This window comes from Tursiops truncatus, chromosome 7, assembly GCF_011762595.2.
Source record: "Tursiops truncatus isolate mTurTru1 chromosome 7, mTurTru1.mat.Y, whole genome shotgun sequence".
Taxonomy (NCBI): domain Eukaryota; kingdom Metazoa; phylum Chordata; class Mammalia; order Artiodactyla; family Delphinidae; genus Tursiops; species Tursiops truncatus.
The window spans coordinates 93,228,358-93,250,649 of record NC_047040.1 but is presented as its reverse complement, the minus strand read 5'-3'; the positions used below and the strand labels follow the sequence as shown (position 1 = coordinate 93,250,649).

At 44.6% G+C, this 22,292-nt stretch overlaps 1 protein-coding gene across 5 annotated transcripts in view; it reads right to left on the bottom strand.

The window, feature by feature from the left end:
* The window catches only part of LCT (lactase), a 60,593-nt gene that overhangs the window by 18,529 nt on the left and 19,772 nt on the right, over positions 1-22,292 (bottom strand). For all 5 annotated transcript variants that reach the window (XM_019925503.3, XM_073807745.1, XM_073807747.1 and 2 more), the window contains exons 3-7: positions 21,015-21,098; positions 19,205-19,307; positions 17,704-17,782; positions 13,370-14,096; positions 2,009-2,654 (exon numbers count right to left, since the gene is read on the bottom strand). In XM_019925503.3, the coding sequence (XP_019781062.1) occupies positions 2,009-2,654; positions 13,370-14,096; positions 17,704-17,782; positions 19,205-19,307; positions 21,015-21,098 (1,639 nt within the window). The remainder of the gene's footprint in view (positions 1-2,008; positions 2,655-13,369; positions 14,097-17,703; positions 17,783-19,204; positions 19,308-21,014; positions 21,099-22,292) is intronic.

Here is a 22,292-nt window from a genome sequence, read left to right as displayed (position 1 = left end):
AGCAAGGATTGGTTGGGGTCTGAAATGATGACAGAGTTGCAAAGGGCTGATGTTACTTTTAAAAGGTTTTCCTTTTAACATGAAAGTTCGGGAGGTGACTTGGGTTACCCCCAAGATATTAACCCTTTTTCCTCCTCATAACAAGTAAAAGGAAAATCCGTAAGACCCACACAAAACATCAGGCCACATCTGTGGCCATAAGTCTCAATCGAAAGGTGTGTCCCTACCTTAAAATGAATAATAAAGAAAAAGTGCCCCATCTGCTAGTGTCAGGACTCCTTGGTTTAATACAGAATACATAAATCATTTAATCTTTAAAAAATATGCTTTTGTTTTTTCTTCTTTATGTTTAGTAATATTGACATGAAATAATCACGCATTCCGTTTTTAAAAGGAGAAATAAAGCCTAAAAAAATGTATTCTCTGATTCAGTGGCTTGAATTGTGGTCCCCAAAAAGGTATATCCAAGTGCTGACCCCTGGTACTACCGATGTAACCTTATTTGGCAAAAGGGGTTTTGCAAATATAATTCACTAAGTTAAGGATCTCAAAACGAGACCATCCTGGATTAATCAAGGTGGGTCCTAAATTCAGTGAAGCATCATCATAAGTGACATAGGGGAGAAGGCCATGTGAAGGTGAAGGCAGAGATTGGAGTCATGCAGCCACAGCCAAGGAAGGCCTAGATCCCCCAGAAGCTGGAAGAGGAAAGGAAGGATTCTCCCTCAGAGGCTTTGGATGGAAAGTGCTCCTAGTGACGTCTTGATTTTGGACTTCTGGCCTCCAGAACTGTGAAAGAATTAAAAATGTTCTAGTGAGTCAACCAGGAGTCAGAGCAATAGCTGTGGATGACTGTGTAAGAGGTAGGTAACGTCGCTCATTCACTCAATAAATAATTTAGTAGGCACCTACTTTATCCCACGCTGTGCTAGGCTCTGGGAACATAAAGATGAATAAAAGCCTCATAGGTTAGTGGGCAGAAGGAATTGCTGAGCCAGAAACAGAAGGGCCTATGGCTCCACTCACTGGATGTCTGGGCATATCATTTAATCTCTCAGAGCATAGGTTTTCACAGTTGTCCCATGAAGATAATATCTGCCCCCATTTACTGAACAAGGCCGTTTCAAGGATCACTTGAGATAATGTCTTAAAGGGATTCCTTGATACTGAGGAGAGTACAGGTGAAGTCTGACCTCACAAACAGTGGGATGTAGGTCTCCATTCCTTACTGCAGTGCCCAGGGCAGGGGTCCCTTTTTAACTCTTTCTCTTTGATTCTAGACAAGGCCTCGAAATCTTCTCAACACAGCCCTCTAGGCAGACAGCTAGCCACTATCAGTTGATTAGGACTGACGTACTGAGATGAAACCTATTTGCCGCTCCTTTTTACTTGAAATAAAAAGACATATAAGGTAAAAATGAGACTGTAGATATAGGTTAAGTGGACCAAAGTGAATGATGTGGAATGTAGATTTCATACCCCGTTAAAGGAAATGAAGATCAGGCCAGGCTGGAGCGATGGGGGAAGATTTAATGGGCTGGAGTCCCACCCTGAGTGTCCTCATGCCACCCTGTAATGCCATCATCACCATATATTGCACTTTTCTGTCTGTGTCCCTCTGTAGACTCTGAGTCCCCTCTGGGAAAAGAAGGTGTTGGTTCAATATGATACCCCTACTGTCTTGCACAATGTCTGGCATGTAATGGGCACTCAATAAATATTTGTTAACTAAATGTGTTAAAAGATGATGAGGCTTGATGGACAGATAGGACTCAGATAGGCAGAGTGTAGAAGGGAGCGCTGTAGGCACTAGCAATATAAAAGTAAAGGCTTGAGGCCTTTGAGGGAGAGAGTTAGGAGGCTGATATGAAGGACTCACACTATTACTACAAATACTACTTTTTGGCTTCATTTTCTTGGGAGACTGTCTTTGTCCCTCAAAACAAAACTCTGAAGACTTGATGAAGTACCACCCACGTTCCAATCACCAGCATATCCACATTCTTACCCTTGAGCACCTCGTTGATATATTGATTGAAGTAGTCAATTCTCAAGGAATCATTGATGAGATCTTCACTTTCCCCTATGGGCATGCCATTCCCAGCCAGGTAGATTGGAACTTTGCCTCTTGTGTATTCCAAGGATACAAACTGCAACAGCCTCCTTATACCCCAGGGTACCACACGAATCCAAGGGGATTCGGTCTGGGGCCACGCAGGGTCCACGTGTTGGGAGAAGCCTCCAATGGTATCATAGCTGGGGACGCAGGTATCTCCTTGGGCCTTGCTGATGAGGCGGGAAGTGTAATGGGACAGACCCAGAAAGTCAGCGGAGCCCTTCAGGAGCTGCTTCTCTGCCTCGGTGAACTTAGGGAGCTGGGCCACAGGACTGGGGCACTGTTTGTTTGTCTGTTGGATCTGGGCTCTCAGGGCAGCCGGGTAGTCTCCATCCACAAAGATGGGGTGTGCAAACCAGCCCAGCATGAAGTGCAGGAAGCGTTCAGAGGCTCTCCGGTCCTCAGGCCTCCCTGGGGACAGGGGCTCTGCCCAGTCTGAGTTCAGTACAATGCCTACCCGCCCCTGCTGCTGTGGGCGATGTTGGCTGTTGTAGTGGTGCCAAGCCCTGGCATGAGCCTTGAGGACCACATGAGCCACCTTGTGAGGAAGAAAGAAGGAAATACAGGTCTTAGTGACAACAACAGCACCCACAAGCCAATAACAAGTCAACAACAACAATGTCAGCAAGTTGACACCAAAGTCAGTAACGGTAGCAAGTTAATAAAGTCAACAGCAGCAATGTCAGCAACATCCACAACTGTGTCAACAAGTCAATACCACCATCACCAGGTCGATAGCGACAGCACCACAACCACATTAACAATAACAGGTGTCAATGGCTTATCTTGTGTGATCCTCACTTATGTGGCAAGTACAAATACTATTACTATGATACAGGTGAGGAACACAGGATCCAGAGAAGGGGAGAGCACAGGCAGTCTGACCCCAGGCCTGGATCATCACCCAGTTCCTCTGCCTCTGTCCTCAGTAAGTGCTTTTTTTTTTTTTTTTTTTTAAATTTTTGGTTGCATTGGGTCTTCATTACTGTGTGTGGATTTTCTCTAGTTGTGTTGAGCGGGAGCTACTCTTTGTTGCGGTGTGTGGGCTTCTCATTGCGGTGGCTTCTCTTGTTTCAGAGTACGGGTTCTAGGCATGCGGGCTTCAGTAGTTGTGGCACGCGGGCTTAGTTGCTCCACGGCATGTGGGATCTTCCCGGACCAGGGCTCGAACCCGTGTCCCCTGCATTGGCAGGCGGACTCTTAACCACTGCGCCACCAGGGAAGTCCCAGTAAGGACTTATTGACTAGTCCACAACTAATTGGCAGGGGCAATCACTTTAGTTAACACACAAAAGAGGGGGAAATTATTTCTAGCCTTCCTGTTCTCCTTTCTACTTAATGAAGTCTAGGAAGAGAAACCACAACCAGGATCTGCTGTAGACTTAACTCATGGTCTTACAAATGTCAACATCTTTCCTTGGTGGAGCACCAGGAGAAACGGCAAAGGTGGGGTATCTGGAGTATAACAAGCCTACATCTGAATATTGACTCTATCACTAACATGCTCAGTAAACTCAAACCATCTTCTCCCTCGACTTCAGCTTCCTTGTCTGCAGGAAGTGGGTAATTATGGATCCATCCAGGAGGATTCAATGCAACTCTGTACATACAGCACAGAGCAGAAACTTGGAGTGCAGGAGGAGGTTTGCTACCGCTTAGCACCTTTTTCTTTTCCTTTTTATCATGTGAAGATGATGACACCTATGTTTGAAGAATTTTACACCCAAAACGTGCTCTAGGAAGAGAAGCTCCTGACTGCTTCTAATGTCCCAAATGTTAGTTCTTAACTGGGTGGGTCCTAATCTCCAACAGCAAAGTGTGCTCCTTTCCAAAAGGCAGGAAGGCTTCCCTTCTAAGCTTGCTGGTGTTGGGGCAGGGTGCTCAGTGGAATACTAGGCAACCATCAGAAACAATCACTGTGATCATGTAATGACATGGAAAAGGTTTAATGACATTTCAAGTAAAAAATGGGCACTAGAATGATAATGTGTCGGTGTATAGATCATTGTATATGTCTTTGATTGTAACAAATCTGCCGTGCAGGTGGGGGATGTCGATAACGGGGGACGCTATACATGTGTGGGGGCAGGGAGTAAATGGGAAGTCTCTGTGTCTTCCACTCAGTTTTGCTGTGAACCTGAAACTACTCTAAAAAATAAAAAGACACATGCACCCCTATGTTCACAGCAGCACTATTCACAATAGCCAAGAGATGGAAGCAACCTAAATGCCCATCAACAGACGAATGGATAATGAAGATGTGGTACATATATACAATGGAATACTACTCAGCCATAAAAAAGAACAAAATAATGCCATTTGCAGCAGCATGGATGCAACTAGAGATTATCATACTAAGTGAAATAAGTCAGAAAGAGAAAGACAAATACCATGTGATATTATATGTGGAATCTAAAATATGGCTCAAAAGAACCTATCTACAAAACAGAAACAGACCCACAGACATAGAGATCAGACTTGCGGTTGCCAAGGGGGAGGCGGGGAGGGAGAGGAATGGACAGGGAGCTTGGGGTTGGTAGATGCAAACTATTACATTTAGAATGGATAAACAACAAGGTCCTACTGTATAGCACAGGGAACTATATCCAATCTCTTGGGATAAATCATAATGAAAAAAGAATACTTAAAAAAGAATGTCTAGGGAGCCTGAACCAAGATGGCGGAGCAGAAGGACATGCTCTCACTCCCTCTTTTGAGAACACCAGAATCACAACTAGCTGCTGGACAGTCATCAACAGGAAGACACTGGAACTCACCAAAAAAGATACCCTACATGCAAAGACAAAGGAGAAGCCACAATGAGATGGTAGGAGGAGTGCTATCACAATAAAATCAAATCCCATAACTGCTGGGTGGGTGACTCACAAACTGTAGAACACTTATACCACAGAAGTCCACCCACTGGAGTGAAGGTTCTGAGCCCCACATCAGGCTTCCCAACCTGGGGGTCCGGCAACGGGAGGAGGAACTCGTAGAGAATCAGACTTTGAAGGCTAGTGGGATTTGATTGCAGGACTTCGACAGGGCTGGGGGAAACAGAGACTCCACTCTTGGAGGGCACACACAAAGTAGTGTGCACATCAGGACCCAGGGGAAGGAGCAGTGACCCCATAGGAGACTGAACCAGACCTACCTGCTAGTGTTGGAGGGTCTCCTGCAGAGGCGGGGGTGGGGGGGCTGTGGCTCACCATGGGGACAAGGACACTGGCAACAGAAGTTCTGGGAAGTACTCCTTGGCGTGAGCCCTCCCAGAGTCTGCCATTAGCCCCACCGAAGAGCCCAGGTAGGCTCCAGTGCTGGGTCGCCTCAGGCCAAACAACCAACAGGGAGGGAACCCAGCCCCACCCATCAGCAGTCAAGCGGATTACAGTTTTACTGAGCTCTGCCCACCAGAGCAACAGTCAGCTCTACCCACCACCAGTCCCTCCCATCAGGAAACTTGCACAAGCCTCTTAGATAGCCTCATCCACCAGAGGGCAGACAGCAGAAGCAAGAAGAACTACAATCCTGCAGCCTGTGGAACAAAAACCACTTTCACAGAAAGACAAGATGAAAAGGCAGAGGGCTATGTACCAGATGAAGGAACAAGATAAAACCCCAGAAAAACAACTAAATGAAGTGGAGATAGGCAACCTTCCAGAAAAAGAATTCAGAATAATGATAGTGAAGATGATCCAGGACCTCAGAAAAAGAATGGAGGCAAAGATCGAGAAGATGCAAGAAATGTTTAACAAAGACCTAGAAGAATTAAAGAACAAACAATCAGAGATGAACAATACAATAACTGAAATGAAAACTACACTAGAAGGAATCAATAGCAGAATAACTGAGGCAGAAGAACGGATAAGTTACCTGGAAGACAGAATGGTGGAATTCACTGCTGTGGAACAGAATAAGGAAAAAAATAATGAAAAGAAATGAAGATAGCCTAAGAGACCTCTGGGACAGCATTAAACACAACAACATTCGCATTATAGGGGTCCCAGAAGGAGAAGAGAGAGAGAAAGGATCAGAGAAAATATTTGAAGAGATTATAGTCGAAAACTTCCCTAACATGGGAACGGAAACAGTCACCCAAGTCCAGGAAGCGCAGAGAGTCCCATACAGGATAAACCCAAGGAGAAACATGCCGAGACACATAGTAATCAAATTGGCAAAAATTAAAGACAAAGAAAAATTATTGAAAGCAGCAAGGGAAAAATGACAAATAACATACAAGGGAACTCCCATAAGATTAACAGCTGATTTCTCAGCAGAAACTCTACAAGCCAGAAGGGAGTGGCATGATATACTTAAAGTGATGAAAGGGAAGAACCTACAACCAAGATGACTCTACCCGGCAAGGATCTCATTCAGATTCGATGAAGAAATCAAAAGCTTTACAGACAAGCAAAAGCTAAGAGAATTCAGCACCACCAAACCAGCTCTACAACAAATGCTAAAGGAACTTCTCTAAGTGGAAAGCACAAGAGAAGAAAAGGACCTACATAAACAAACCCAAAACAATTAAGAAAATGGTCATAGGAACATACATATCGATAATTACCTTAAATGTGAATGGATTAAATGCTCCAACCAAAAGAAACAGCCTTGCTGAATGGATACAAAAACAAGACCCATACATATGCTGTCTACAAGAGACCCACTTCAGACCTAGGGACACATACAGACTGAAAGTGAGGGGATGGAAAAAGTTATTCCGTGCAAATGGAAATCAATAGAAAGCTGGAGTAGCAATACTCATACCAGATAAAATAGACTTTAAAATAAAGAATGTTACAAGAGACAAGGAAGGACACTACACAATGATCAAGGGATGAATCCAAGAAGAAGATATAACAATAAGAATTATAAATATATATGCACCCAACATAGGAGCACCTCAATACATAAGGCAACTGCTAACAGCTATAAAAGAGGAAATCGACAGTAACACAATAATAGTGGGGGACTTTAACACCTCACTTACACCAATGGACAGATCATCCAAAATGAAAATAAGGAAACAGAAGCTTTAAATGACACAATAGACCAGATAGATTTAATTGATATTTATAGGACATTCCATCCAAAAACAGCAGATTACACTTTCTTCTCAAGTGCGCATGGAACATTCTCCAGGATCCTGGGTCACAAATCAAGCCTCAGTAAATTTAAGAAAACTGAAATCATATCAAGCATCTTTTCTGACCACAATGCTATGAGATTAAAAATGAATTACAGGGAAAAAAACATAAAAAACACAAACACATGGAGGCTAAACAATACATTACTAAATAACCAAGAGATCACTAAAGAAATCAAAGAGGAGATCAAATAATACCTAGAGACAAATGACAATGAAAACACGATGATCCAAAACCTATGGGATGTAGCAAAAGCACTTCTAAGAGGGAAGTTTATAGCTATACAAGCCTACCTCAAGAAACAAAAAAAATCTCAAATAAACAATCTAAACTTACACCTAAAGGAACCAGAGAAAGAAGAACAAACAAAACCCAAAGTTAGCAGAAGGAAAGAAATCATAAAGATCAGAGCAGAAATAAATGAAATAGAAACAAAGAAAACAATAGCAAAGATCAATAAAACTAAAAGTTGGTTCTTTGAGAAGATAAACAAAATTGATAAACCATTTGCCAGACTCATCAAGAAAAAGAGAGAGGCCTTCCCTCGTGGCGTGGTGGTTGAGAGTCCACCTGCCGATGCAGGGACACAGGTTCGTGCCCCAGTCCGGGAGGATCCCACATGCCAAGGAGTGGCTGGGCCCGTGAGCCATGGCCGCTGAGCCTGTGTGCCCGGAGCCTGGGCTCCGCAGCGGGAGAGGCCACAACAGTGAGAGGCCCGCGTACCGCAAAAAAAAAAAAAAGAAAAAAAAAAGAAAAAGAGGGAGAGGACTCAAATCAATAAAATTAGAAATAAAAAGGGAGAAGTTACAACAGACACCACAGAAATACAAAGCATCCTAAGAGACTACTACAAGGAACTCTATGCCAATAAAAGGGACAACCTGGAAGAAATGGACAAATTCTTAGAAAACTATAACCTTCCAAGACTGAACCAGGAAGAAATATAAAATATGAACAGACCAATCACAAGTAATGAAATTCAAACCGTGATTAAAAATCTTCCAACCGGGCTTCCCTGGTGGCGCAGTGCTTGAGAGTCCGCCTGCCGATGCAGGGAATGCGGGTTCATGCCCTGGTCCGGGAAGATCCCACATGCCGTGGAGTGGCTGGGCCCGTGAGCCATGGCTGCTGAGCCTGCACGTCCGAAGCCTGTGCTCCACAACAGGAGAGGCTACAACAGTGAGAGGCCTGCGTACCGCCAAAAAAAAAAAAAAAAAAAAAAGTCCAGGACCAGATGGCTTCACAGGTGAATTCTATCAAACAGAGAAGAGCTAACACCCATCCTTCTCAAACTCTTCCAAAAAACTGCAGAGGAAGGAACACTCCCAAACTCATTCTATGAGGCCACCATCACCCTGATACCAAAACCAGACAAAGATACTACAAAAAAAGAAAATTACAGACCAATATCACTGATGAATATAGATGAAAAAATCCTCAACAAAATACTAGCAAACAGAATCCAACAACACATTAAAAGGATCATACACCATAATCAAGTGGAGTTTACCCTAGGAATGCAAGGATTCTTCAATATATGCAAACCAATCAATGTGATACACCATATTATCAAATTGAAAGTAAAAACCATATGATCATCTCAATAGATGCTGAAAGAGCTTTTGACAAAATTCAACACCCATTTATGATAAAAACTCTCCAGAAAGTGGGCATAGAGGGAAACTACCTCAACATAATAAAGCCCATATATGACAAACCCACAGCAAACATTATTCTCAATGGTGGAAAACTGAAAGCATTTCCTCTAAGATCAGGAACAAGACAAGGATGTCCACTCTCAGCACTATTATTCAACATAGTTTTGGAAGTCCTGGCCACGGCAATCAGAGAAGAAGAAAAATAAAAGGGATACAAATTGGAAAAGAAGAAGTAAAACTGTCACTGTTTGCAGATGACATGATACTATACATAGGGAATCCTAAAGATGCCACCAGAAAACTACTAGAGTTGATCAATGAATTCTGTAAAGTTGCAGGATACAAAATTAATGCACAGAAGTCTCTTGCATTCCTATACACTAATGATGAAAAATCTGAAAGAGAAATTAAGGAAACACTCCCATTTGCCACTGCAACAAAAAGAATAAAATACCAAGGAATAAACCTACCTAGGGGGACAAAAGACCTGTATGCAGAAAATTATAAGACACTGATAAAAGAAATTAAAGATGATACCAACAGATGGGGAGATATATCATGTTCCTGGATTAGAAGAATCAATATTGTGAAAATGACTATACTACCCAAAGCAATCTACAGATTCAGTGCAATCCCTATCAAATTACCAATTGCATTTTTTACAGAACTAGAACAAAAAATCTTAAAATTTGTATGGAGACACAAAAGACCCCAAATAGCCAAAGCAGTCTTGAGGGAAAAAAACGGAGCTGGAGGAATCAGACTCCCTGACTTCAGACTATACTACAAAGCTACAGTAATCAAGACAATATGGTACTGGCACAAAAACAGAAATATAGATCCATGGAACAAGACAGAAAGCCCAGAGATAAACCCACGCACCTATAGTCAACTAATCTCTGACAAAGTAGGCAAGGATATACAATGGAGAAAAGACAGTCTCTTCAATAAGTGGTGCTGGGAAAACTGGACAGCTATATGTAAAAGACTGCAATTAGAACACTCCCTAACACCATACACAAAAATAAACTCAAAATGGATTAGAGACATAAATGTAAGACCAGACACTATAAAACTCTTAGAGGAAAACATAGGAAGAACACTCTTTGACATAAATCACAGGAAGGTCTTTTTTGATCCACCCCCTAGAGTAATGTTAATAAAAACAAAAATAAACAAATGGGACCTAATGAAACTTCTAAGCTTTTGCACAGCAAAGGAAACCATAAACAAGACCAAAAGAAAACCCTCAGAATGGGAGAAAATATTTGCAAACGAATGAACGGACAAAGGATTACTCTCCAAAATATATAAACAGCTCATGCAGCTCAATATTAAAAATACAAACAACCCAATCCAAAAATGGGCAGAAGACCTAAATAGACATTTCTCCAAAGAAGACATACAGATGGCCAAGAAGCACATGAAAAGCTGCTCAACATCACTAATTATTAGAGAAATGCAAATCAAAACTACAATGAGGTATCACCTCACACCAGTTAGAATAGGCATCATCAGAAAGTCTACAGACAACAAATGCTGGAGAGGGTGTGGAGATAAGGGAATCCTCTTGCACTGTTGGTGGGAATGTAAATTGATACAGCCACTATGGAGGACAGTATGGAGGTTCCTTATAAAAACTAAAAATAGGGCTTCCCTGGTGGCACAGTGGTTGAGAGTCCGCCTGCCGATGCAGGGGACACGGGTTCATGCCCCAGTCCGGGAAGATCCCACATGCCGCGGAGCGGCTGGGCCCGTGAGCCATGGCCACTGAGCTTGCATCCTGCAACGGGAGAGGCCACAACAGTGAGAGGCCCGGGTACCACACACACACACACAAAAACTAAAAATAGAAATACCATATGATCCCGCAATCCCACTCCTGGGCAAATACCCAGAGAAAACTATAATTCAAAAAGACACATGTACCCCAATGTTCATTGCAGCACTATTTACAATAGCCAGGTCATGGAAGCAACCTAAATGTCCATCGACAGATGAATGGATAAAGAATATGTGGTATATATATATACAATGGAATACAATTCCTTTTCATAAAAATGAATGAAATTGGGTCATTTGTTGAGATGTGGATGGATCTAGAGACAGTCACACAGAGTGAAGTCAGAAAGGGAAAAACAAATATCGTATATTAATGCATATATGTGGAACCTAGAAAAATGGTACAGATGAACCGGTTTGCAGGGCAGAAAATGAGAAACAGAGGTAGAGAACAAACATATGGACACCAAGGGGGGAAAGCAGTGGGGGTGGTGGTGGTGGTGTGATGAATTGGGAGATTGGGATTGACATGTATACACTGATGTGTATAAAATTGATGACTAATAAGAACCTGCTGTATAAAAAAATAAATTAAATGAAATTTAAAAATTAAAAAAATAACTGTTGTCTATCAGATTCAGAATAAAGACTAAATACCTAAAAAAAAAAGTCTGTATGTGTATAACTGAGTCACTTTGCTGTACAGCAGAGATTGACACAACGTTGTAAATCAACTATACTTCAATAAAAACAACAACAACAAAAAGAAAACAAGGGCACTAAGCTGAGTGCACACTGTGACTACACTATGAATGTAAGGAAGCCATGACTGGAAGGAAATACTAGTAGAACTATGAAAAAGATCTTTTCTTGGAAGTTTTTCCTTAATGGTGTCATAATGTTTTATAAATAAAAGGAAGAATTGAAAGAGAAAAGTGAGGTGGGGCTTCCCTGGTGGTGCAGTGGTTAAGAATCCGCCTGCCAATGCAGGGGACACGGGTTAGTGCCCTGGCCCGGGAAGATCCCTCATGCCGCGGAGCAACAAAGCCCGTGTGTCACAACTACTGAGCCTGTGCTCTAGAGCCCGCGAGCCACAACTACTGAGCCTGCGTGCCACAACTACTGAAGCCCGCGCGCCTAGAGCTCGTGCTCCGCAAAAAGAGAAGCCACCGCAATGAGAAGCTCACGCACCACAACGAGGAGTAGCCCCCACTCGCTGCAAGTAGAGAAAGCCCGCACGCAGCAACGAAGACTCAACGCAGCCACAAAAAAAAAAAAAAAAAAAAAAAAATGAGGTGGACTTTCTCATAAAAGTCTCTGTAGAAAAGTCTCAGGAGCCACGGCTGTAGGGATAAGAAGCCTAAGGTGTAAAGGCTGGGATGAGTTTTACAACAAAGAGACAAACAGAAAGGTTCAAGCTTTCCCCTTTCAGAAGTGTTCTCTGTCTCCGTGGGTACAGTCACTTGCTGAACAAGAGCAGAATGGAAGCCTTGACTTAAGTGTTATATTTTGGCATTTCACTGAGTCATTTATTCACAGTATTCCAGCTCACTGTCGTTGTGGGTATTTTGAATTGTTCTCTAATTTTCTAATGGACAGTTAAGTGTCTTGATGGCACTTTACATCTAGCCTGGGGCCCAGTGAATGCTCCTCTTTCAGAAGAGAAGAGAACCCAAAAGGTGCTGGGGGAAAGCTAGACTAATTGTCCTGAAGAATGCAGCCAGGGAAGCTGGTAGGTTTCCTGGGAGCTTTTGAAGAAAAAGGGAAATGATGGATGGGACTCATGTTAAGCCATTTTAAATTTTGTCTCAAGGATACACATCACCTTCTTGTTGAAATGATACCGATTGCCCTCTGGAAAGACCACCCTCCCCCACCACCACTTCCCTGTCTCTCAGCCAGTGTGTTGAGGGGTAGAGCTGGGACCTGGGTCAAAACCAATCAATGCCACACAGTCCCCTAGCCTAGACCCAGTGACTGGTTCAGGGATGGGCACGCAACCCATGCAGAGACCATGAGCACGGGGAGAACTTTCCTGGGAACGCCAGAACAGAGGCAAGCTGTCTTTTCTGTTTTCTGCTGATCTTGAAATATGAGAGAAGGATTGTGGCCATCTGGCTACCAGCCAGCCCAAGAATAAAGCCAGTGAAGGGAGCAAGAGAAGAAGAAAAATCGAGTCCTGGTAACATCATCTGTGGTCTAATCAAGCTCCACTCTGATCAGCTAAAACTAAGACTCTTCAGTTTCCAGAACTCAGAAATTCCCTCCTTGTTTAAGTCAGTTTGGGTTGGGTTTTCTGTCACTTGCAATTAAGAGTCCTGGCTGACATGGAAAACTTGCTTTGGAGTCAAGGGACTTGGGCTCAAATGTTGGCTTCACACTGCTAACCCACTAGCAATGTCATCACGACCAATTGCTTCTCCTAAGCCCCGATTCCCTCATCCATCAGAGCCGTTCTGAGGAGGTGGCAACAATTTTTAAAGTGCCAGAATAGTGTTTGGACAAATAAGGTGATTAAGAATTTATGGTTTCTTCCCTCCCTCCCTCTGATTTCCTTTAAAGGAAAAAGAAAGGAAAGACTTGCTGATGGGAAGGTAAAATAAACATTTTTCCAACCCAATGTCCTTTCTCTTCCAACAAGTAGGCATTGCAAGGACGGGAAGTACCTTAAAAGAGGCCACCCCTGGGTCGGAGATGCCTGGTGCGTGTTGGCCGGTGCCGTAGCCCGCGTAGCTCATCACCCACGGCTCGTGGAAGGTCACCCACAGCTTCACACGGTCCCCAAATGTGGAGAAGCAGAAGGCCGCATAATCCAGGAAGATATCCACCATGCTCTCATTCTGCCACCCGCCGCGATCCTGCAGGGCCTGAGGCAGGTCCCAGTGGGACAGCGTGGCCATGGGCTCAATATGCGAGTCCAGCAGCCTGTCGATCAGCATGTTGTAGTAGGCGACGCCCCGGAGGTTGGGGCTCTGCCCCTGCCCGGTGGGGAAGATGCGGGACCAGGAGATGGAGAACTTGTAGACCTGGGCCCGGAGGCCACGAAGCAGGGCGACGTCAGTGCCCACCTTGTGGTAACTGTCACTGGCCACCTCTGGCGTTGCTTGGCCCTTGCCGGTGTTCTGGTGCCCGACTCTGTCCCAGATGCTCGCCCCTCTTCCGTCCTCGGCCCAGCCTCCTTCCACATTAAAAGCCCCTGTGGAGACGCCCCAGAGGAAACCCTCAGGAAAAACATCCTGCAGGAAAGCATCCCTTTCTGCCCTGGACTGGTTGGCAAACATTTCCCAGACTCTCTGATAGGCTGAGTGGGGCAGAGAGGAGTCTACTACTGTCTCCGGGTCCAGCTGCAGGAGAGTCTGGAGGGTCAGGTTGTCAGTCAGAGAACAAGACCAGCTGTAGGAGTGAAGTAACATAAAGGGACATAGTATAAGTAATGACTCTGTAAGTTACAAATGCCCCCAGACCGATGAACAGTGACAATGTGTTTAATCAGTAAAGATTCCAGAAACACCGACCCAAAGTCATGGGCAGCAAGTAGATGGGAAAATTACTATTATTGTCTCTTCTTAGGTGAGTTATCATTGCTCCTGCATGAGTGAAAATACTGTACCAATGCTACTGTTTGCTATATTAGATCACCCTTGAATACAGTCTTCAGTTCTGATGAAAGTTTTTCTTCTTATAATGTATATTTATAAAACATAGCTAATAATAATGACTTCAATTTACTGAGACTTTTGATTCTATGGTGACCACTATGATAAAAATGTATGTACATTATCTCATTTAATTTTCAAAATAAGTGTACAAGATAAGTACTACATTATTTATCTTCTTCCTACAGAGGAGGAAACTGAGACTTAAAGAAATGAGTAACTTTGGGCATCAGGGGGCCAGCAGCTACTTACCAGCTGGTACAGAAATATTTCAATAATTGAATGACTGGTACATCTCTACTGATGTGTACCACTCAAATGTCAACCCTGACTATCACCTCCTTTCTTCTTCATGCTGCCTGGATTATGGTCATAATGGCAGGAGCTCAAGCATCCATCCTGCACCATGAGGTAGAAGTTTTGTTAAGAATAACAAAGCAACAAGATAGGAGCCTGGATTCCTTATGATTTTTACCCACTCTAGACTGTCCATCTTCAGGCTTTATTTATATCAATAAACTTACATCTTGTTTTTTTTAAAAAATGAGAACTCCTCCTAGATTACACAGCTTGCAAATGGTACAGCACAGAATCTGTGCTTTTAACCACATATCACTATGTATGTGTGTAGATGTGTAGACATTTATGTGCATGTTATGTTTTATTTCAGAAATAAATGTATCTGAAATAAACATCAGAAATAAACATAGCTGAAATAAAGCATAACATAAAAATGCTATTCTCAAACACAATGAAGTCTGATATATTCTATTTACTTCTAATCTGTTTTCCTTCTCTCTCCTTCCTTCCTCCTTCCCTCCGTCCCTTCTTTCTTTATTGTTTTCTCTGAGTCCTGTCCTGCAGGCTGGAAAGCAGTGCGTGATAACATGCAGCAGTTACACCAGCAGAGGGCAACCTTGAGGAAGGATTGGTGGAGGTGGGTGTGTTTGGCCTGGAGAAGAGAACACACATGAAGAGAGGAAGTGGAGTACAAGAGCATCTCCCTGTCCTTGGGCCATCGAGGGGCTGACCACTTATACAAGGTTGGCCCAGAGCACAGAACCGGTAGAAGTGACGGAGACACTGCAGAAAGACCTCCCTCCCGTGGAGTGGAGCCTGGACCTTCCAAACTTAAGCTCCTCCTATTTTATTAAGCATCAACTCATCCGCATTTGGTAGAAAAGTGGTGAGGGGAAATGATAGCCTATAGTTGTGGATTACCCAAAACAGATGCATGACTCTGGAGCACACCAGGGGCATGGAGGGGTGCCCACTCAGCTGTTCTGACCCAACCCTTCTGACTATGACCGTCCTTCTGGCTTGGGTAAGAAGAGGTCTTGAAGAAACAAACTGCCCCTGCATAACACAGAACTTGCCATACAGGCCTTGGAGCTGGGAGTCCTGGGTTTGCCTAACTTGGGAAGAGATTTAGCACAGAAAGTCTCTATGCCCAGCCCTCCAGGTGCCCCTCCTTCAGCCACCCCTCACCCCCCACTCTAAGGCACCTCAGAGCATCCCAGGTAATGCTCTTTTTCCCTCCTCTGGGGAGCAGTGCTGTATCTCCTGCCATACTCTGTGCTAGAATCACTGGCGGGCCTCTCTGTCTCACTTCTGAGGCCTAAAACACTCCGACAAGAAAATGATGCCCATCCTCTCAGGACGCGCTTCCACCTGCCCCTGCAGGTTCTCCTTCAACATTCACCTGAGTGAGAACCCCCCGCCCCCACTCTCGGTTTAACGTTAGCTAATGTTGGATCTTCCCTGCATACAAGGTACTGAGAGATCAAGGTGTTAGAGAATCCTGGAGCCGGTGTCTCATGTCATCTTGTGGTTTTGCAATCATTGTGATCTCAGGGTGCCCCCTTTCTTTTTCTTTTGCCATGTCATGCGTGACATGTGGGATCTTAGTTCCCCAAGCCGAGATGGAACCCGTGGCCCCTGCAGTGGAAGCATAGAGTCCTAACCACTGGTCCGCCAGGGAAGTCCCCAGGGTACCACGTTTATTATGACCTCTTGAGTTTTATTTTCTGAAAAGATAGCCCAGCACTCCTCAGCTGACTCCACGTGTGAACAGAGAGCAGTTCTGATCTACTTGCTCATCATACTGTTCATACTCCTGGCACAAAGCTTGACATGTGCAGCTGCTTAGGGTCTGGTGATCTGAACTGCTGATTTGAAGTGAGTTGAGAGGACTGAACAATGGAAGGAGACACAGCTGAGGACAGCCAAATGCTGCAAGAGAAAAAGTGCAAAGAGGTGGTGGCAACTGAAGTTTATGATCTTGGACAGAGCTGTGCTAGAAATGTCTGAGGTGAGCTCTAGCTGAAGGTCTGGGAAGCTAGTGATTGCCTCCGGGCCTTGGTCCTTCCTTGACACACGGTATATGATGCTCAGGTGTGTAACATACCCCCACGGAGAGCTGAGGGTTCTGGGAAGTTCCCTGCACTGGCTTCCACACCAAACTTTTCTCGAGAAGCGCATTGGAATATAAGTGCATGAGAATGATATAATTATGGAGATCACCTCAAATCTACTCTAATTTTTTTTCAGTATGTCACTTACAAATTTTGGTACTTTAGTCATGGGCAAAGAAATTATTTGCAATCCCACAATAATTTAAAACCTTGGGCTTCCCTGGTGGCGCAGTGGTTGAGAGTCTGCCTGCCGATGCAGGGGACACGGGTTCATGCCCTGGTCTGGGAAGATCCCACATGCCGCGGAGCAGCTGGGCCAGTGAGCCATGGCTGCTGAGCCTGCGCGTCCGGAGCCTGTGCTCCGCAACGGGAGAGGCCACAACAGTGAGAGGCCCGCATACTGCAAAAAAAAAAAAAAAAAAAAAAAAAAGGAGAAAAAAAAAAAACCTTTGTCCTGAGAAACTGCTGATTTAGGCTTCTGCCCTGCTGCACAGCTGGCTTTCCTATCTATGCCATCTCCTCACGGGTAAGATGTTTCACATTTTGTGTGAGGAAATGGTGCAGAGAACTCACCTTACTTACTCAGATCACATAACTTCAGGGATGGGCAGATCTATCATTAACCCAGCCTGCTCGTCCACAACCTCACAATGCCTCCAACAAGATCTAAACTAGAAGGCAGGGGTTTAAACACCAGCTCTGCTAGCTGTGTGCACTTGGATGAACTAGAGGAGAACCGTGTGGTGGCCAGAGACACTGCTCCCTGCTTTCCCCTCTGAGCCTTCATCTCTTGTCTCTAGAATGGCCACGAAGGACTCACTGGTCCAAGAGGCAGATGACAACAGTCCCCTGTGTTTACACATGTGAAAGAACAACAGAGTATTCTGCAAATATCAGTTATTGGTAGTCCCACAGGAAATCTAACATTACCTTTTCTTGGAACTTGATGAACAGCTCAGGAATGTACTAAGATCAAACCCAATGGTGAGCACTTGTTCTTCCCTTATGGCTGTAAGAGAAGACATTTAATTCACTCTACCTGAAGCCCAACCAACAATACGCATGACTGCTATCAACAGTTTTCCTCACTTATACACCACACCCAAACCCCAAGCAATGGCTCCAAACCCCTCTGGAAAATTCCACAGGCTAAAGATTTATAGAAGTCAAAAGTGATAGAACAGTGGTTCTCAAACTTCTATGTGCATCAGCATCACCTGCAGAGCTTGTTCAACACAGATTGCTGGGCCCACTCCAAAGTTTCTGATCACAGTTTCTGATCTGAGGTGGGCTCTAGAATGTGAATGTCTAACAAGTTCCCAAGTGATGCTAATGCTGCTTGTCTGGAGACCAAACAAGAAGAACAACTGACTCAAAACTCAAATATCTGAAGGGGGCGGAATTTTATTTTTTTTGTAAGAAACTATACACAAACATAAAATTGACCATTTTAACCATTTAGAAAGTGATGGGATTTAAGAACGGAAATCATTATACCATCAAAGATGAGTTAGGGCAAGAGTTATTAAGTGGTATCCATGGATGCAGTTCAAGAGGTCTGTGAAGCCAGCTCAGCACTGGTTACAGGTAGTAGAAAGGGCACTACCAACTTCTCCCATATTCTGACCTTACAGGGAGACTGAACTGGATATCCAGGCATGCAGGAGTGTGCCCCTTGGCCCTTCCTGCAGAGTGTCTAGTGGTCCTCAGCCCCTGAGGCCTTAGTGGACCTCCTACTTTCCCTTGGCCGGATTGGACCAGGAGCAACCTTCTTCTTCTCCTTCTTTTAATAGCCACACCATGTGGCATGTGGGATCTTAGTTCCCCAACCAGGGATGGAACCCGTGCCCCCTGCAGTGGTAGCACAGAGACTTAACCACTTGACCACCAGGGAAGTCCCAGGAGCAATCTTCTGATTACATGGCCCACCCATCAGATTCACTCTCAAGAATTTGAACTAAGAGACACCAAGGAGATGCTCCATGAGCTGTGGGTCCTATACCTGAAGATTTTGATTAGGTAATGGGGAAATGAACAAAAGTAAGGTGGCTGAGGGGAGAGAGGCAGCCCTGCCAAGGGGGGCAGAGATGAGAGACCTTAGAGGGAGGGGTAATGGAAGTGGACAGATGGACACAGGGCAGTTGCCATGCTTTCACCTGACATCTGAGGCCTGATGGTCTTTATTTCCATGAGACCAAGGCATCCTTACCATCCTCGTACAGAACCTCTCTCCTTTCTTGGGTCAGTGGGAGCTAAGGGATCAAGACCAACAACAAGAAGACAAGGGACACTAAACTCATCTGGGATGGGCTCTCAGACCACCCCTCCTCTGGTCGCTCCTCCCATTGGAACCCCAGACTTTTAAAATAGCTACCCCACAAGCCAGTGCACCAAATATCACTCCAAACCTCTCCAGTGATGGTCCACTCACCTGTGAGAAGGCTGAAGAACTGATCAGCTGGGTTCTTCCTCATGGAGAGGCAGTCCTGGAGTTTCAGATTGAAGATGAAAACTTCCACTTTTGGCTCAATAGTCTGAAATGATATAGGCCAGCAAGTGAACTGAAGCTGCCTAGAGTAAGTTTTTTGTTAACAGGGACAGATTTTAAAGATGAGAAGTCACGACACTCAATTTGGTTTTGGAAATGACCGCTAGCCATCTCAGTCAATAAAGAGAGCCGACTCTAGACTTGAGGGAGAAAAATCTACACTTTTCAATAACATAGACCATTCTCTACACTGACCCCCACCAAAGAGACAGGCTAATTTCTGCCATCACCTCAGGCTACAAGGTACCTCCTAGAACCAGTCACTGTGTTAGGACCAGGAACAAGGCAGTCTGCTCATGTCAGGGGCCTGTGCTGCTACAAGAAGCTCAATCAGGTGCCACTGTCAAGATGTTTATGGATGTCTAGGGTTTGCTTCAAAACAATCTGGTTTGAGAGGGGGAAGGTAGGGTATAGATGAAACAAGATCAGCCACGAGTTGATAGCTTTTGAAGCTGGGGATGGCTTCAGTTTACTTTTCCTTCTACCTTTGGATATATCTGACATACTCCATAAAGAAATTTAAAAGAAGCTATCTTCATTAGAATTGGAGCAGGTATAATTTCTCTCCCATTTCTAGCCATTTCAGTGTCAAAAGAAACATCTTTAGGCTGACATGTTGTTTGACCTCACTTTAGGTTACCTTTTTTGGGGGAGGTTGGGTTTTGTCATTTTTCCCACACTGAGTTTTCCTCCTCTAGTCGTTAACAGCCACTGAGAAATACCAATAGCAACTACTTAAAAAGAAGCCAGGCGGGTTCTTTATTTTCTCAGAGCAGCCAGTAACAATGAGCCTCAAGCCTTAATCTCCGAGAAACCAAGTAAGTCGCTCAGAACCAGTGAGTGGAGCTGTGACCCACGTAGTCTTGTTCTTTCCCTGGGCCAGGTCAGTGTGCAAAGCCAAACTCCTAAGGGAACCGAGGATTTTCCCCTCCCTGGAAGATCCATATGCAGTGAGGCAGCCTGTGGTATCACAGGACTGGAGAGCTGCAGGAGCCCTCTGCTGAGTGGGGAAGCCTCTGGTGAGCAAAGCCTCTTCTGAGAAGGGAACGTGGGACTCCTACATGTACCTCCTGAAGAATTCAGAACCTGTGGATGTGCTGTGGGTCCTCAGGCCCTAAGACACCTGTGTGCCAGTGGGGAGCAGCAGCTGAGGCTCAGAGAGGGGGTACAGGTGCTCTGAGGAGAGTGGAGGGATAGTGAGGGTTGGCTTGTCAGGATAAATATCTACATGACCACATCCATGAAATGTCTGTTTTAATCTCAGAATGAACACTGGAATTTGGATTCTCAGTAGTTTTCTACACAAGAGAGCAGAGGATCCATGTAAATATTTACCTTAACAAGCCAACCCTCATTATCCTTTCCAGGGAAGACTATCTAACCTCCAGATGTTCTCTATAGGAATCTCTCCAGATGCAACTCTGCAAGTATGTGGACTCTTTTATTTGTTTACTTATTTTTGGCTGCACCGAGAAGCTTGTGGGATCTTAGTTCCCTGACCAGGGATTGAACTCGGGCCCTTGGCAGTGATGAAAGCACAGAGTCCCAACCACTGGACCGCTGGGGAATTCCCTGCAAGTATATGGACTCTTGGAGGAAGTTCAGTTTACACATCAGCTGAAGCATTAAATGTCTAATATGCTCTCAGGAAACTTTGCCATTCATCATCAATATGGAAAACAGCTCAAATTACCTGCAATTGACTCAGCTTCTGCCGGAAACCTGCCTCACTTTGGCATCCATAAGATAAATCTAGAGAGAGGAAGTCAACTGCGTCCTGGAAATAAGTAAATAGGATCATCAGAGCACAAGGAATTTCAAGACAAAGAACTGCTCAGAAGTATTCTTTTTTTGTTTCTCCCCTTATTACTAAATGGAATACTCCAAAGTGGGATTTTCCAAGGGAAAAGCAGGATGAGGAAAAGCTGGGGACACAGTGAGAATGTGTGTGGGGTGTGCCTACGTGCTGTGGGGAATACATCACGTGTGCACTCAGCAAAGTGCCTGGCACACAGGAAGCTCTCAATAAATGCGCACAATTGAATGAGTGAGTGAATGAAAGAAGCACCATATGCCAGAAAGGGTGGGTTTCCACCAAGTGGATGAGCACGAAGGAAGGGAGTCAGAGGCCAGAGCTGCCCTGAGCAGCACCCTCCTCATGGCCTTCCACTTTGCAGGACGGAGGCAGTGCAGCCCTCACCCACCCACAGGCCCCTTAGTAATTTCGGCAGACCCTACTGGGGTTTGGGGTTTTGTTTTAATTGTAGGCTATAGTCACTGGCTACATTCAGGCCACAGTTTAAAGTCCATCCCAGTTGGCCTTAGCCTGGTCCACATTATTACTGGAGAACAGAACTCTCATGGTCCATGGACACCCCCGTCTGTGCTCCAGTTAAGGACATACCCCTCTGCCCTGTCTCTGGCCTGCATATACTTTAAGAACTACAGATTCAGAGTCTAAACATATGCAGATACCACGGTGATCCCCTCCCTACCCTTTTCAGCGAGCCATTTCTATCCTGGCCATGACCAGATCATTGCCTGTCTTCTCCCCTTCTCTTCCCTTGGGACAAAGACCGTCAATAATGGCATCTGCTGACAACCCAGTGCACTGTGACATTTGATAACTGACTCTCCTCTGGTTCCCTATGGCTTTCCCAGTCAAGTTATCACTGGTGTTTACTCAACATTCCACAGGCTTGCTCGCCGCTGGTGAGCTCCACTCGAACCTTCCCCTCTGCCCTATCAGCGCTTGCTTTGTTTGTCAATTCCATACAGCACATGATCATTGAGTTCATACCCTTGAAAGTCACTGTGCTGGGTTTAAAGATGAGTGAGATCCACAGAAGCTTCCAACTTGATACAGAGTGTTAACAGATGCACTGACTATATGAAGAACAGGCAGAAAGTTCTAAGTGCTATATGAAAAATCCACATCAGTGGTCCTCAAATCTTGGTGGGGATTAGACTC